General features: G+C 42.3%; 1 protein-coding gene across 1 annotated transcript in view; it reads left to right on the top strand.

Annotated features, from left to right (window-relative positions):
• Positions 1 to 17,265, top strand: part of GRIP1 (glutamate receptor interacting protein 1) — a 378,833-nt gene that overhangs the window by 292,102 nt on the left and 69,466 nt on the right. The window contains 2 exon segments of the mRNA XM_034643413.1: positions 7,877 to 8,063; positions 8,864 to 9,009. Of these exon segments, the coding sequence (XP_034499304.1) occupies positions 7,877 to 8,063; positions 8,864 to 9,009 (333 nt within the window).

Here is a 17,265-nt window from a genome sequence, read left to right as displayed (position 1 = left end):
CAAAAGGGACATATGGGACAAGAAATACACTCCAGGCTATGATGAGAATATATATGTATTATATTTGATTAAATATATATTGTGTGTATGATAATAAAATTATATGCTAACTACATATACATATATGTATATTCATATTATACACATATATATGTATGTATTATTTCATATATAATTTTCACAATTACCCAATGAAATAAGTACTATAATTATATATCTAGCATATATATATATGTGCTAGAACACCTGGTAAATGGTCAACACTGTTTAACTGTTAGCCATTAGAGTAGTTTAAGTGTTAGTTATTATTTCTTGGATCTAAATTGTCATGTGTGAAAATCTATTGACAGTGTTCTCAAATTTAGGCATTTTTCACAGTGGTTACTTTGGCTTAATACATAGGTTTCGAGTCTTCCATATAAACCTTAAGGGTTTGCGGTGTATTTGTGTATGTGAAATTTTTTATATATAACATCTCCGTGTGCAGCATCCCTCACGGACAGCAGCAGGCTCACAGCCCTCAGCAGGGAAGAGCAATTAAAACAAATTCATTAATGTTTGTACTTCTGCTTCGGTGGCTAAATATTTGTTGGTGTTTGTTAGGTAAGACTCGCTACGTTGATTACAGACATTAGTGGCTACAGATGAGTGGTAATATGTTTGGCTATCTCAGGGTGATATGTACATCGCTTGAATTTTGTAGCAGGAAACAAAGCTGAGGCCAGGCTGTTACTGACACCCAAAACCAACTCATAAATTCTGTTTTGAATCAGCAAGTGATGTTCCATCATAGTAGAAACAGAAACGGAAACCTGGCTCAAGAAATTTCAAGCTCTTTGTGTCTGCTGGAGACATTAGCCACTAGACCATCACTCGCCCTATGCCTACCAGAATGTTTCTAAATGGGTCTCAAGAGATCAGACATTTTATATTGTAACCAAACAATAAGGTCCAAAACTTTGATTCTTACTCCAGAGAGACCTATAAAAAGAATGATAGTATTCCAAAGTCAGGAAAAAAGGAATGAAATTTTTGGGGTTTTTTGTTTTGTTTTGTTTTTGTTTTTGTTTCTCTTCTCTCTCTCTCTCTCTTTCTCTCTCTCCCTCCCTTCCTCTCTCCCTCTCTCTCCTTCCTTGCTTCTTGGTATGGTCACATTAGATGTAAAGGTTTTCCCACATAACGGATAATAAAAGTTTTATTACGCTCTCACTGTACCATGCTTTACTTCCACCACTTTATGTCTTTATTCTATGCCACCATTTCCTGCCCTCTTTCTAATACTTACGTTTCTATGGCAACCAGGCCATTTGTGTGGATGGTGAATCATGGCAGTCACAACAAATATAATAAAAAGCCTCTATGCTGTATTGGTGATGAGGTGAGGTCAGAGCTTGCATAACAAAAAAATTCCCACCTATGTTTCTAGTAGGGAAGGACAGGCCAGAAAAGAATTAAATCTTCTCTCATAAATATTAAAACATTCTGTATCATTGACCAAAGGGGAAAATACAGGAAGTCTGTAGCTACACGTGACAAGAATTAAAATAGGAAAGTGCCGTGTTCCCTTCACAGGAAGAATGATGAGTATCCCAGCACTGGGCTAGGAGGAGTGTCACAAAGCCCTGGGAGGGTTGCAGGGCCATGTCACAGAGGGAACCCTCTCGTCACCTCTTTTGGAATCTTACTGACCTTTGCCCCACAGCCTGGGCTGTCCCTGTTTCTGCATCGGAGGTCAAGGCTTTTTCCAGAACCTTGTCATCCCCGTGCCCCGTGATGGCAGCATGACTGAGCAGTGGACCTGGTTCATTCCCCCTGCTTCCTGCTTCCGCACACAGAGCCAGTGTAGACTCTGTCTGTTTGCAGTCCGCCTGAACAGAGCCAAGCGTGCAAGCTAGATCACATTCCCAGAATAGTCTTTGCCTCTTGTGCCATCACCACTTACCAGCAGGGAGGCCAACACTGGAAAGAGGCGAAAGGAAGAGAATGAAGAAGCCTAACAACTTCTGTCCCTGCCACCGACCCCTGGGAAAAGGACGGAAGCCAAAGGCAGCTAATGGTAAGCTTTTAAGAGTGAGCATGCAGGGAGCCCTCCAGGAGATGGCTTCCGAGCTACCCCCCAGCCCACCCTCATTTGGAGAACTGGATGCCGTGATACACAGCGTGCTGGTTCCACAGCAGGCCTGCTCTGTTGGGGAACACGTTGGTGAGCTAGAGGTCTCGAGCTGCGGGATCAGATAGTGATAAACACAGTATATTCATGAACTTTGGTGGTCCATTGCTCTGGATACTTTTTAAATGCTTTTCCTGTCTGACAGTAAATCTCACAGACTTCTAAGTGAAAACTTTCGGCAGATTTGTAAACTTCGGAAACTAACAGGTTGTCGTCGGTTTTCCTCCCTGACTTACACTAGGAAAGACAAGAAAGTGACAAACCTCCAGGGTCATTTCCTGCACACCTGAAGGGCTGTGAACAGAGCCCTCCAAGTGTGAGGAGGAACAGGACCGAGCAGGTGCAAAGCTGGAGCACAGCCTTGCACACCGCAGTTAGCAGTCTGCACGCACATTATGTCAGCAGCTCAGCCAGTCCCTTCTTCACCTGTGCGTAGAAATGGGCACGCTTCAGGCTGGAGCCAGTACCTTGCCGGAGTATCTGCTACTGGAGAGAGAATCCATCATACAAATATTTAAACTATGGGGTTATAATTCACAATAAATCACCTTTATTTTCTGCTGCTGGTCGGCCACATTAATGAAGCAGAATAATCAAGCTCATCTTTTTTTCCTCCAAGTAATATTGGTTGTTTTTTCTCCTGGCTCATCATCTTTAAATTTACAGTTTATCTTTTTCATATCTGGTAATAATTTGCAAGACTTTAATATGTGTGAGCGATCAGTACCTACAATTTCAAATGAAATTTTACTGTTTCAAAGAACAGATTTTAGTATATCAGAGGACTTTCAGAGTTTATTATAAAAACCTAGACTATTTAATATAATCCTATGTTTATTAGATACATTATAAATTTATATAATTATAGAACCAACGTTTAACATATTTTTAATCCTAAATTAAATGTCCTAGTAATTTCTATTGCCTCGATTTGCCTTCGGATGAAGCTTACAAATTTAATGATGTCCACAGTGAGCACTTATTTCTATTTCCAAAACCTGCCAGAGACTTCAGTTTCTCAACTATCTTGTCTAACTATTCCAAAAATGTAGCAAGTCTCTCCTTTGAGAACGTCTTTACTATGTCCAGCCTAATCCTTCCTATTATGATTGACCCATTTCTTCTTAATTCTCTCTTAGTGGAAATGCCAATCAGCTGACATAAGGTTCAGAAATGGCTATTAACTCCAATTAAGTAATCCAAAAATCAATATCAAACCAAGATCTCAAATGGAAAAAAATACATATTAATGTGAACCTATAGAAAAATTCACAGAAAATAACGTATTCCTATTGAAATTCAAAAATCATCACCTAGAAGATAGAATGGAAGTAATCTGCCAAATAGGTGATATTCTACTATCATGTTCCTGCCTGCAATGAGAACAGACTGGAAAGAAACACAGCTCTCCAGATCGTTACTAACTACCTCTAGTGATTGTGTGCCACCAATAAGAAAATGTATGATCTGAAGAATAGCCAAAGTACAGTTGACATCAACAAAGACACACTAGAAAGTGTGATCTGAATCAATATGGGATAGCCCAGGTGTCAGATCTTGGAATTGCAGGCCTGTAAAAAGTTCAGGGTTGGAAGCTGACTTCACCCCCTACTGCAGGCTACCTTAATCTCTTCAGTATGAATCCTGTTGTGAGAACAACGATGGTGCTTCTTAAGAAGAAGGTGATTTTCCTTCCTCCTCCTAGACAAAGGATCCATCTCACCATCCCCCGCCATGTCAGCTACAATGTTGGAATGAACTACATAGTAGAGATATTGGGGCCTGAGGAACAACTTCCAGTTCCTTAAGTCAGCAGAACCTACCTGAGATGTTGGTTCAGAACAGGAAAATGTGGATAATATCACAAGACCCAATTTTTTCTTTGTTTATTTAGTGCTCTTTGGATATTCAGGCATTGGGATTTCAAAGAGGAAAAGATCTGGGTCCCAATCCTTCAAGAATTCAGGGTCAAGGGGAGAGAAAAGCAGGCAAATAAGAACCTGATAAATGCTGAAATAGGACCTTGTGTTAGAAAGGTGGAGATGTAAAAAAAAGTGAGTACCTAACTCTACCTGGATAAGGCAGGGAAAGGGACATTGAAAACCCAGGGGAGGGGCAGAGGGATGAAAGCAAGCCTGCAGTACATGGCACATGGAGGGAGCATCGAGGAGCTTGAGACTGGATAGGCACAAGAACACGAAATTAGGAAGGGTCCTGTGAGCTCTGCCAGCATTGAAGATGTTATTCTGCAGGAAACAGGGAGACACTGAAAGATTCTAAATTGGGGGATGACCTTCGAATATGAGAAAAGCCACTCTGGCAGCAATTTGGAGGCTGTCAGCATAAGACAAGAGGCAAGGACACGGGTTGTAAGTCTATCTAGTGATCTATATTAGCAATGGGGAGGCCCTACTGCAGAGAGGAGATAAACTGGGGGCCTCCTGGTGAAGAAAAAGTTAATCTGGCAGTAATATGTGGAACATGTAGGCACGGAAGGACCAGAAGCATGCATGTTCAAATATTTGAAATAAAAATCATAAAAGCCTGAAGCATTAATGGTAAGAAGGGAAAAGAGGATATGTAGAAGTTATATTTCAGTGGTCATCTTGAAAGGATTTAGCAGTTGATTGAATTTGAGACAATGGGGATGTTGGGAGTCAAAGGCTACTGGGAGATTTCAAGCCTGCTAGACTAGAAGCATGATGGCCCTATTCATACAAACAGCAGGAATGAGAAAGAGAAGATGATTAACTCAATTCTTTAAATGTTGAGTTTGAGGAGTCAATGAGACATTCTTGTGGATGGGATATCCAAGTCAGGAAATTCATCACTGGAGCTTGGGAGAAAATGGAGTGTTAGATTTTGGAAGATACGTGCAGAGGTCATATTACAGAGGTATGGGAAGTAAATGAGGGAGAGGAGAGGAGAGAAAGCTAAGAAAAGAACCATGGGCAACTCTATGTTTGCAGTGCTGAGGAGGCAAAGGAACTGAAAGGGGCTGAAAAAAGCCAGAAACTAAGAACAAATCTTCACTGAAACCAAGAGAGTAATTTCAGAAAGAAAAGGATGGTTCCCAGAGCCAGTTGCTGCAGGGTAGTTAGAGCAGAGGAGGCCATTGATTTTGGCAATCAGGAAGTCATCAGTGAGAGTAGATTGAGTAAAGGGTGAAGGGAGAGGCCAAGTTTTCAGCAATTTTGGAATCAGTACAAACCTGTAGGGAGAGGTCAGAAAGCTAGGAGAGTGAGCAGGAAAGTTGGAAAAAGCCAGAGAAAAGTTTTTATGGCACAAAATCACAGGGAGTGGAAACAGATTGTATCAGAAAGGAGGAGCTGGCCCTGAAATGGAAAGAAGGATACATCCTCCTGAAGCAGAAGAAAAAGGAAGTGAGAGCAGATGATGATACAGAGAAATCAAGGTTGAAAAGAATGTTTTTAAGGAACTCTTGTCAAGGAAGGAAAAGAAATGAGTAAAATTTGATCTTTCTGATGGTAGAAATGTTTGAGACAGATCCTATGAGAAATCAAATATTACATAATGGAAGATTCCAGAGCTCCATAGAGAACTGTGTGAATTCATAGTGACTTTCTCTAGCACCTTTCAGCAAACTTAGTTAAGAGCAGTGGAGTCGAGCAGGCATTATCAAAGAGTAAAGTGTATTAGAGTATAGAAAATGTCATGAGGTTTAAGCATCTCTGATTGCAGAAGATGCCTCATTGAAGTGGTCACCAGGGGTCCCAAGTGGAGTGTGGAGGGAAATGGCGCCAGTACAAAGGGTGAAGATGATAGCTTTCAAACTGGGTTCCCCAGATTCACACCCGAGGGATGGGGAAGCCTCCTCTAGGGTCTCCTCTTCCTACCTCAGTACCTTCAGTAGCTCTGATTTTATTTGGAATACAAAGGCATCCCTTACACACTTTCATTTGAAGGAGGGGGAAATGTATTGCTGACAAAACCATTTGAAAACCACTAGGCTGGAAGACCAGTGAGAGAGAGTGGGGCTAGAAGTCATCAAGGAGGAAAAGTTAGGGCTTAAGGACAGGGAGAGATGGCTAATAAGGTTGTGTGATCAATAAGGAGAGTTCAGATATGAAGATCCTGGAGCGCTCTCCAGTTTGAAGGATGCTGGGGTCCAGCACAGGTCTCTGCTGATAGAGAGCTGAAGTTAGGTGGGATAGCCAATAATCAGCCCTGAGAGAGCTAAAGAACCATAAAGCCAGTGCATTGTTTATTGCCATGATGTCAAAGACACTGAGGACATAGAAAAGCTACAGATTAGACAAGACAAATTAAGAGTCAAGCCCTGATGTCAGTGAGGAAAGGGGGGGGGACAGGAAAAGTAGGAAAGTATGAATTTGAAGAGGAGACAAGGCAGAAATAATACATAATAAAGAGTACATAATATAGAACTTTAAAACAGAAGTGGTCTATGGTAAAAAGCACTGCATGTGTGGAGCAGATAGGGTTATAAACTCTTCTCTCTCCTTGCCCCCCTGCAGGGAGAGTGAAAAGAAAATGGCTTCTGGTTGCAGTGGGTTTTGAGGTATATGGTGTCAGCTAGTTTCAATTACAGTAAAGAGGCCAAAAGACCTCTTTTGGAGGAAGTGACACTCCAGCAACGGACTGTGCAGAGAGCTTGCTCACAGAGAGTAAAGGAGGCAGGGGTCCAGTGGGCAATGCTGAGAGAAAGGCATCTAGGAGTAGAGCGGCCTTTCCATGACCCAGGCTGGGGATAGGAACAGGACAGAGATGGGTACCTGGGGGCTTAGATGAGTTATCAAAGGAATGAATGAAATAAGATGACAAAGTAGGCTGGAGATCCAGTGAATGAAGAATGAAAGAATGAAAGCTGAAGAGCCCAAATCTGGGGAAAGGAGTCATGTAAAGTTCAACGATTCCATCATGCCAACCCAATGATAGATTAAGGTTGATGGCAAGCATGTCCTCACCACTCCAGGAGCCAGACTTTTTCTTCAAGGCTGAAGGTCAGACTGTTTGTAAAAAGCTTAAAGCTTAGGCACAAATGGATAGAGGGGAATACATATTAGACCAGTTAGCCCAACCCTTTTTTTCATAAGAAAGAAATGAATGCCTTCCCCCAAGGTCACCAGCTGGTTGCCTACTGGTGGAGCCAGGTTCTCAGTCCCAAGACTGCCCTCTTCCTACAGCTCCCACAACTGTCGCTGGTTAAGGGGCTGAGTATGGGGAGGAGGCCACACTGGCGTTGTGACTAAAATGTGACAGATATCAGGAGATTTCTTTATCTAGTTCAGCTCTGACTAAATTTTTGTCTAGAAGACCAAAGTATCGCCTCCCCCATTGCCAATGAGCTTTTTTTTTCTTTTTCTTTTTTCTTTTTCTTTTTCTTTTTCTTTTTCTTTTTTCTTCTTCTTCCGCCCCCACCCCTACCCCGGGACATGGTCTGTGTCAGAAATGCTGGTATTCCAGGGCACCTGGGTGGCTCAGTTGGTTAAGTGTCCAACTCTTGGTTTCAGCTCAGGTGATGATCTCAGGGTTGTGAGATTGAGCCCCACATTGAGCTCTGTGCTAGGAGTGGAGCCTGCTTGAGATTCTCTCTCTCCCTCTCCCCCTGCCTCTCTCTCTCTCTCTCTCTCTCTCTAATAAAGAAGAAAAAAAAAAAAAAGAAAGGCTGGTATTCCTGGTGCTTGTGCCAACCTAAAGTCATTTTTTGTGTGTTTGTTCCTCTAGTGTCTTTAGCCTCGAGCACAGTGGGCTTGGCTGGGCAGGTTGTTCACACAGAAACCACAGAAGTTGTGCTGACAGCAGATCCTGTCACAGGATTTGGGATCCAGCTGCAGGGCAGTGTGTTTGCCACGGAGACGCTCTCTTCTCCACCTCTGATTTCCTATATTGAAGCTGATAGCCCAGCAGAGAGGTAAGACGCTCTTTCACAGTATCTTTTTCTGCGCATTTCTTGTGCTGACTATCTTTGAGTAGCTAATAAATTATGGAACAGTGCTCAATGCAGGAAATGCAGGATGTAATGAACTCTCTGTTCTAACAATAAAATTTTATGTGCTTGATAAGGTTTGAGAAGAATAACGAGCACAGATGCCTTTATCTAGCAGATTTTTGTCCATCAGGGACTGGAGGCCATATTAATTAAAAGGGAAAATATCTCTGAAGTTCAAACTTTATTATAATAATTTCTCTGCTGTGGGGGGACCGTACATTCACCATTACTACATATTGGTCCAGATCCGATTATAAGAATACCACAGTGCTGGGGCGCCTGGGTGGCACAGCGGTTAAGCGTCTGCCTTCAGCTCAGGGCGTGATCCTGGCGTTATGGGATCGAGCCCCACATCAGGCTCCTCTGCTATGAGCCTGCTTCTTCCTCTCCCACTCCCCCTGCTTGTGTTCCCTCTCTCGCTGGCTGTCTCTATCTCTGTCAAATAAATAAATAAAATCTTAAAAAAAAAAAAAAGAATACCACAGTGCTAAATTATTAATCTCTTCTCTGGGATCCATCAAGATTCCCTTGCTCACATTTGTAGCCAGCAAATGCAAGAGTGCAAGACCTTGCAGTTGACCTAATATGATGCCCACCGCATCGAATAAACAAGACCAAATAGGTATGCTATTTCACAGGGATCAAACAAAATAGATTTGGCAACGTCAACTTGATAATTATTTGCTCTGTCTACAACCTCTAACATGTGGTTCTAAATATAGATGTGGGGTGCTACAGATCGGAGACAGAGTGATGGCCATTAATGGGATTCCAACTGAAGACAGCACCTTTGAGGAAGCCAACCAGCTGCTCCGAGACTCTTCAATCACAAGCAAGGTCACACTGGAAATCGAGTTTGATGTTGCAGGTATGATCATACGATCGCAAGTCGGCTGCAGAGTCGATATTGGACTGCATGTGAATTATATGGATTATGTGGCAGAAGTGGAACGACTCTTTTACATGCTGAACGCGTTTTTGTTTAGGAGATTTGGGGTGTCATTTTGTATTGAGCACTGTTTTTGTATTATTCATCAAAGTGTCACCATAAGAACAGTTGAAAATAAATGTGACAAAACGAATAAGTAATAGCTACTATAAGGGTGATAAAAAAAAATCATGTAGCCTTTATTCTTCCTGATTTGCCCTTATATGCTAGGGAAACCGTATTCTTCTGTCACACAGTCAAGAAAAGCCTCTCTTTGACCCTTTCCACTGCAAAGAACATATGAAAGTTTGGTAGGGAACAATGAAAATTCATTAGGTAGATTAAAACAAGCCCAGCGGGTAAATATTTGGGCTCTAGTGCTAAAAAAAAATTGCAACAGACGCTTGTTAAAAACAAGGAAGGCTTTCTTCAGGACTTTTTCAAGAGAAATCAAGGCTTAGAATAGGGAAGAGAAATTGAATTTAAGTCCAAAAACAGTAAGGGCAGCCAGGAATGTATGGCCACCAAGCAAGGTAAGGGTGAGGAAGTCATGGAATGGAAACTGACTTACAGGAACTTGATTCGATATCAAGGGTGTGGGGGTGAGGAATTTGATTGTTCAAAGGTCAAGGGATCCTCAATAAACTGATTGAGCAGGATTCTCACTAAAACTGGGCTCAGCAGGCCAAGGAGTAGGCCAAAGACAAGGCCTCATTGAGAAGAGGAGCCTGACTTCAGTTTGGTCAGGAAGGGAATCCTCATCAGTAGCTAACAGGTGTGTGGGTTCTAGAGGTTGGTGCTAGTTTCTGTTTAATAAAATTGTCTTCACACAGTGAAATACTACCTCGAAGAGCCAGTAATCTTTACCAATCATTAAAGATGTGCCTTTGGACATAGAGATTGCATTATCCCAACGAATACTTGCTGAGTGTTCACTGTGGGTCCATTCGAGATGCAATAATAGACGTAGAGGGAAAAAAATTCCTTTCTTCGTGAAGCTTGTGATATTACAGAAAGTTGATTTTTCAGTTAACAAATATACATTTAGGCAGTAGTAAGTGCTCTGAGGAAAGTAAAGCAGGATGGGGAATTAGAGGACGGCTGTGGGGAGCTATTTTCATGGGATGACTGTTGGAGGAAATGACGTTTGAGCAGAGATTTGAAGCTGGGGAAGGAGCCAGCTCTGTGGGCATCTGGGAGCAGGTACTCCAGGTAGAAGGCACAGCCAGTGTAAAAGACTTGAGCCAGAATAATCAGCTGGGTGGCTTTGAGTAACAGCAAAAAGGGCTCTTATGGGGGGGGTTGCCTTGGTGGCTCAGTCAGGTAAGCTCTCAGTTTCATCTTGGGTCATGATCTCATGGTCATGGGATTAAGCCCCACATCAGGCTCCACACACAGTGGGGAGTCTGCTTTGAGATTCTCTCTCTCCCTCTCTCTGCCCCTCCCCCCACTCCCATGTGCGCTCTCTCTCAAGTAAATAAATAAATCTTTAAAAAAGGGGGGCTCTTACTGTAGCATAAAGGAAGTTGGGGATGGAGATTAGATTTGGAATTGGAGATGGGGTGAGAGAGATTGGAAGGGGCCAATTAATCCAGTGCCTTGGTATAAAGAATTTACATTCCAAGTGTAATGATGTCATGGAGCGTTTTATGAACGGCAGTGAGCTATCCTGATGGGTGTGTTAGAGAGCCTTTTGAAATGAGAAGAGACAATAGCAGAGGCAGAAAACCTAGTTAGGAAGTTGCAGTGGTTGGATAGGTAAACAATGCTGGCAGCTTGGACAAGGTGGCAGAGCTAGAGACGGTGACAAAGAGTGGAATTTAGGACGTGGCTTGAGGCAAGCAGACCTTGTTTATGGAATGAATATAGAAGATGAGAGAAAGGGAAGATCATGGATGACTCCTGAGGTGGAAGGGTCAGTAAATGAGTAAATAGTGATGACTTTAAGAAGAGGAAGACTTGAAGAACGGAAATCTGAAGATAACAACAAATTCTATTTTAGACCTGAATCGGCAAATCCACTGCCAGTTCTAGGGGAAGAAGGACAAGCATATCCATTCCTAAATTCAAAAGACAATTATCGAGCACCAGTCACTAAATTCCAGGCACTGTGCTACCTTCAGGTCATCTAAAGGGAAAATAGGGTTAATATCCTCAAAGTGCTCGGAACCAAAAATACAAGAGGAAGCACTGCTGCAAGATAGAAACAGATTCACTGCATGTGTGTTGCTCCTGGAATGTACAGAGAAGTGCCCAGGGATACCTCCTGGAGCCTAGGATGGGGGTCTGGGCCAGAGAGCAGCCCTGAGGAGGGACCACCATGTCAGTGATTGGTAAAGTCATTGGAATACAGGCAAGCACGAAGGAACGAGTGGCAGGAAGGAGGGGACTCTGCCTGAGGAGAGACTAAATTAAAATTGGAAGGGGAAGGATGCTAGCAAAGGAGATAATGAAGATGCAGTCTGAGAAGTGGAAGGAGAACCAAAAAAGGTGGCATTTTGGAAGCCAAAGCAAGAATTTCAAGGTCAAGGTCAATAGCTTAAAGGTGCTTCAGAGAAGTCAAGTCATATAAGGCAGGAAAGGTCCACTGTATTTGGCAATTAGGAAAAAACACATTGCAGAGTAGTTTCAGGGAACTTGGGAGCAGAAGTCAGACTGTAGTAAGCTGAGGGGCGAGGAAAGGGTGGAGAACTATGGACAAGCTGTGCTTGCTTTCTGCCAGTGAACTGGGTTTTGTAACAAGGTATGGTTTGAAAAATGCAGTGAATGGATAAAAAAGATGGAGCCCACTGTGGACTTCTCTTTTTAGAACTGCTCCAGCATCTACTTACATACTGGACACCCTTTTATATCGCTTTATCCTCCAACCAGTGGTTCTCAATCAAAATTAGTTTTTTCCTAGGGAACATGTGGCAATGTTAGGAAGTATAACTGTGGATGAAAAAAGATGGGGTAAACGATAGAGGGGGCTTCAGAGTCCAGAGGGGAGTTATTCTGTTTTGTTGTTTTGTTTTGTGGATATTGGAGAGATTTGAGCATGTTTGTGGCCTAAAGGAATGAGGGAGAAAAAAGATAATTGATGGGTATGGGTCCCTAACGGGATGAGAGGAGAAGTTATCTAGAACATAGGTAGGTCTAAGACAGAAGGCTGGCAGCTGCCTTTTCTGAGTTTAAAGAGGACATGAGAATATAAATACATTTTTATCTGTCTTTAGTGTTTCATGTAAGAACTGTCAAGCGAAGGTAAAAGGATCAGCATCTTGGGGAGTTGAAAAGAATGATGGCTTAGAATAGCTAATGGGGAAATTGGTGAGAAAGTTAACCAGACTCTTGTAAAGGGATTTTCAAGCTTGGTAGTAGACCAGGCAGAGTCCAGAAGCTCTGAGTGGCTAGCCCTGTCAACCCGCATGGTCAAGTCTTTTTTGTCAGGTGACCTCGGCTGAGGAATAACAGCCGAAGTGGTAGGTGATTAGACGGAGCCAGAGATGGAGATTTCCAGAGAAGTTTCAACAGGAAGAAAAGTAAAGTCACGGCAGTTCAGATTGTTGCAGGACGAGCAAATGAATAAATATGTTGATAACCTCAAAACCATGATAATATTTATCAAATGCTTGCCCTATGGCGTGTCACTCTTCTAAGCACTGTGTGTGTATTAGCTCATTTATAACAGCGATGGAGGTTACTATGATTACATCCCCAGAAAACTGAGGCCCACGTAGTTAATGGTAGGGCTGGGATTTTCACCCAGGCTGTCTGGCTTCAAAGGCCACGACTCCAATCACTAGACGTACTGCCTTGAAGGAACCTGGGTTGCAGAGGGATAGAAGTGAATAATGGATCAGCATGTTAGACTGGGAAGAAAGAGAGACCTGAAGAATCTAAGAGTGTTCAGGAAGAGAAATGGTCATAGCAAGAGAAGGTTGAGGAGGGAGCCGATGGCGGGAGACTGAGGTCAAAGTGGCATATTAGAGCTTAGGGTTTCAGAGGTCAAATAAGGCTCAGGGTAGCGAGCTGCTGAAGTGATATGGAGCAGACGTGAATGTTCTTCAACCAGAGCTCTGGGAATCGGGATTGCAGGGTGATGGAAAGACCATGCACACAGTGGAATCTCTCAGAAGGAGGGCAGGCCTTGGAATGAGGAAGGGAGGATGAGCTAGCTGCTCTTGCCATGCCAAACGCAATCCTATCAACGGATCTCTGCCGTCCCCCCCCCCCCCCCCGCCCCGGCCTGGGCAGCTCTTCCCCACCGTGTTCAGGTGGTTTGCTCACTTCATTCAGGTCTTTGCTCAAATACCACTTGTTCAGAGACTCATTCCGTCACTATCTATCATTCTGTCTTCTTGCCCAGATGTATGGTTCTTCTTAGCCTTTCTCATGCTCCAATGTTATGTTGTGGATTTATTTATTGTCTTGTCTTCTCCAGTGGAAAAAAAATCTGTGCTGTCAGGGACTTTGTGCCTTTTGATCATGAACGTATCCCAGCACCCAGAATAGCACTTGGGAAGCAGGAGACTCTCAGCCAAGACTGGGTGAATGTATGAACGAAGTGCAGTTGCCTCTCCCAAGGGACTGGAATCAGGAACTTCAGTTTGCATCAAGAACTGATTCCATACCCACTGTTTCTCTGGGGTCCCTGGTCTCTCTGTGCTGCATGCTGCGTGCTTTTACAGATCTGCTCTATCTTGCTCTGCCCAAGTTTTTTCTGACTTCGGATTGGACTTGATTGCCTTATCTTTGCTAAAGTGCCCAGCCAGTCCCAACCAGTTCAAGTTTCTTATTCTTAGATTTGGTTAGTTGCAACCAAGCAGGAATCTGGTAGAAGGACCCTGTAAGAACCAGTCAGATGTTGGTGAGGGTATGGAAGCCCCAGAATGTACTTACTACAAGCGCACAACATTAGTGGTGAGGTGACTCTTACAACCCAATACCTTCGTTTATTTGTAAATGGAGAAACTGAAGTTTGGGTGGGGAAACTCAAGGTCATACAGCAAAATGAATAGTAGATCCCGGATCTGTTGACTTGCACCTGTCGTTTTCATATCGTGTTACACTGCCTCTGCAAAGAGACGACCAAGTTTCCAGCATGAAAGAGCAGGATTTCTGAAGCTCTGTGCTACTGTCATTGTTTGTGGAGGGGAGGTGACTCTCCTGTGCACTTAGGATGTGGGGTAACATTTACTTGAAACACCTGCTGCACAATTTGACCTCTTCCATAAGCAATATTTAAGTATTTACTTGTGCTATAAATGCATTTTTATTTTATGTGTACCCTCAATATTTGTTCATTGTTTAATCCATCCTTAATATATATGTATCTTTTAATATTTGTTGATTAAATACTTTAATATCCTTGGTTTAGGCTTCTAAGAAATAGAAACTATGTCTATTAAACTCACTTTATTCAGTACCAGACTTGCTTGAATAAGAGACAGGAAGAAAGGGACCTAAGGTCTTAACCCTGCCCTGGTTGTTCCATAATTTGACCCATTTCAAATGAATAGAAATAATGTAGAATAGAGCCAGAAAAAAATATGCTCCCATCCTAACCTTCTCTCTTCCCTTGTTCATGGCTGATATCACTAATTAATTTCAGTATCTTCCTGCTGAGCCCAGACACAAGGTCAGAATCTCCAGTAAAACACTCTAGCTAATCATTACCAATCTACTGGCATCTGTTGGAAACTGCTGGAATCCGTAAGCTCTTTTTTAGCCATTTGAGAACTTGGAACATTGGTAGGGAATCTCTGGACGTGAGCTATTTCAGGACTGCCCTTTCCTTCTGGATTCACGCCTAATTATACAGACGTGGGCCCCCTATTTCTAAAATTCTTCCTCAAAAAATATATTATACCCAGATATTAATTCCCAAGCTATTGGTCTCAGAGGTAAGCCACCTCTATTTTACAAATATTTTAAGTGACATAAAAAATGTTTAAAAAGCTTGACTGTGAGTATACTCTTGCCTAAATCTCTCTCTTTAAATGGGCACTACCATACAAACAACATTGTAATAACATTTATGGAATTCTTTTTAAAGCTGAAATGATTCATAGCCTCATCACTCTAAAAAACAGAAGTTTAATTTTTTTATTTCTTTATCAATGTCCTTTACCATATAATTTTATAAAGCTATATTCATAATATATGCACAGTTTACATTTTGCCTTTTTTCAATACTGTCTTTTAAATACCAGTCTAAAAAATTGTGACTACTTGAAGATTCTGCTTTAACTCGGAAGCTATTTTGTTGGAAAAGATACAGCTTTGTTCTGGAAAGAAGTCCCAGTGAAAATCCTGTCAAATGATGTTTGCCATCATTTCTGGAGCCCCCAGCACTTTCCTCTGAGTGAGGGGGAGTTAAGCATTTACATTTACCACCCCCTCCTTAAAATCTCTTAATCTTTCAAATCTCACAAGGGTGTCCAGGTTAATGAATTATGATGTGGTGATTATCTTACTGTGCCAACAATGAATGCTTCAGGCAGAAAAAACAGGCCAATTGGAAAGAAGGGAGCCTTTGTTTACCCAAATGTGTTTTTAATTATAGTATTAACAAAGATAAAGCAAAATGAGGGAAGCACAAAATAATCACATGGGAGTCTAACAAAATAAACATTCTATTTACTTATTCTAAACCTATTGTTTCTCCAAATATCTTTTTTTCCTCTTTACTATTATTTCTTTAAGAAACACCAAATTCAATATGCCTTTGCTTTAACCACCAAATAACTGGGTAGGCAAAAAAAAATTACCAAATATAAAATAAATCATGTTGGCATTTAAAGATTAAAATGAAGCCACAGCTGATCAAAGAGATTCATTTGTTGATATTTGTTCGTCATTATGAATATCTCAAGTCTTATGTATTCAAACATGATTCATTACTGTTTTCCAGGAAGTGATAATATCTCCTCCAGTGTCATTAACAATGTTAATCTTGGTCAAGGTTCCCTGCATTAAAAATTTATAAAAGCAAAATGTTGCTATGGGAACTATTCTAGATCAATGATTCCTGGCCCTTAGGCTTCCAGGATCTCATTTGTATAGCATCATGGACAAGCTGTTACGTACCTACATGAAAACACGTATATATACATACAAGCATGCCATATTCTGCCCTCCCCTTTCGCAGAGAATTTTGGTAAAAAACACATAACACTAAAACAAACATACATGAAATGAGTTCCATAACAAGGGAAGCAGTTTGTGCCTCTAAAGCGTCTGACGCATTCACTTATGGGCCACTTGCGTGCTTTCTCTGGGTAATCAAATTCCTACCACATCCACGAACACTTCTGCGGAGGCTTTCTGCTTAGTTCCCATCCTGTGTCCTCTACTAGGCCAGTGTGTTCATCAGAGATCATTCAGGTGCAAGCAACAGACGTGCACCGAGCTAATGCAGAGAAGGGGCATTTGCTGGAAGCACACAGGAGTTTCACAGCCCTTGAGGACAGGATATGCAGGCAGCTGCAGGAAGGCCTAGAACCAGACACCAGGACTGTCAAGGCCAAGCACAGGCCCTCTCCAAGGCCTCATGCACGCTCCTCTTGTGCGCTTGTTTCTCCCTTCTCTCTGCAGACTGGCTGTTGGTACAGATGGGCAAAATGGGGCCACTTCAAATGTCCTCTCTGCCCCCAGTCTGCATGCTAATTCCACATTCCTAAACTGTCGTGTTAGGAGTGGGAAGAAGATGGCAATTAGCCTCCATTATTGGAAGGGGGAACGTAGAGGACTTAGGAAATAGAGGGAAGGCACAGATTTGAGGAATATTTTGGAAGTAAGTATGACACCTGCAGTCTCCAAAGCAAGGAAATAAAGCTCACCTGCATGTAGTTATGAGTCTTTTTGAAATCTGTTAAGGGAAATAATTTTATCTATCTCAAGTCCTCTTGGGAAATGGGAAGGGTACAAATTCTTTTTTTTTAATATTTTATTTATTTATTTTTGCAAGAGAGAGAGAGAGGAAGAGAGAGAGAAGGAGAGCACAAGTGGTGGGGAGGGGCAANAGAGCACAAGTGGGGGGGAGGGGCAGGGGTGGGGGGGGGGGACACAGACTCCCTGCTGAGTCAGGGAGGACTCTAGCCTCTGTTTCCATGAGGCCGTCACAACTTTCACCTGTGCTTTGCAGAGACTGGAAATGTGTTAAATATGTGATTAACAAATTGAACCAGGGGCCGTGTAGTTGTCCTTAGGGGT

This window comes from Ailuropoda melanoleuca, chromosome 15 (assembly GCF_002007445.2).
Source record: "Ailuropoda melanoleuca isolate Jingjing chromosome 15, ASM200744v2, whole genome shotgun sequence".
Taxonomy (NCBI): Eukaryota; Metazoa; Chordata; class Mammalia; order Carnivora; family Ursidae; genus Ailuropoda; species Ailuropoda melanoleuca.
The sequence above is the reverse complement of the archived record's forward strand: the minus strand, read 5'-3'. Positions and strand labels throughout refer to the sequence as shown.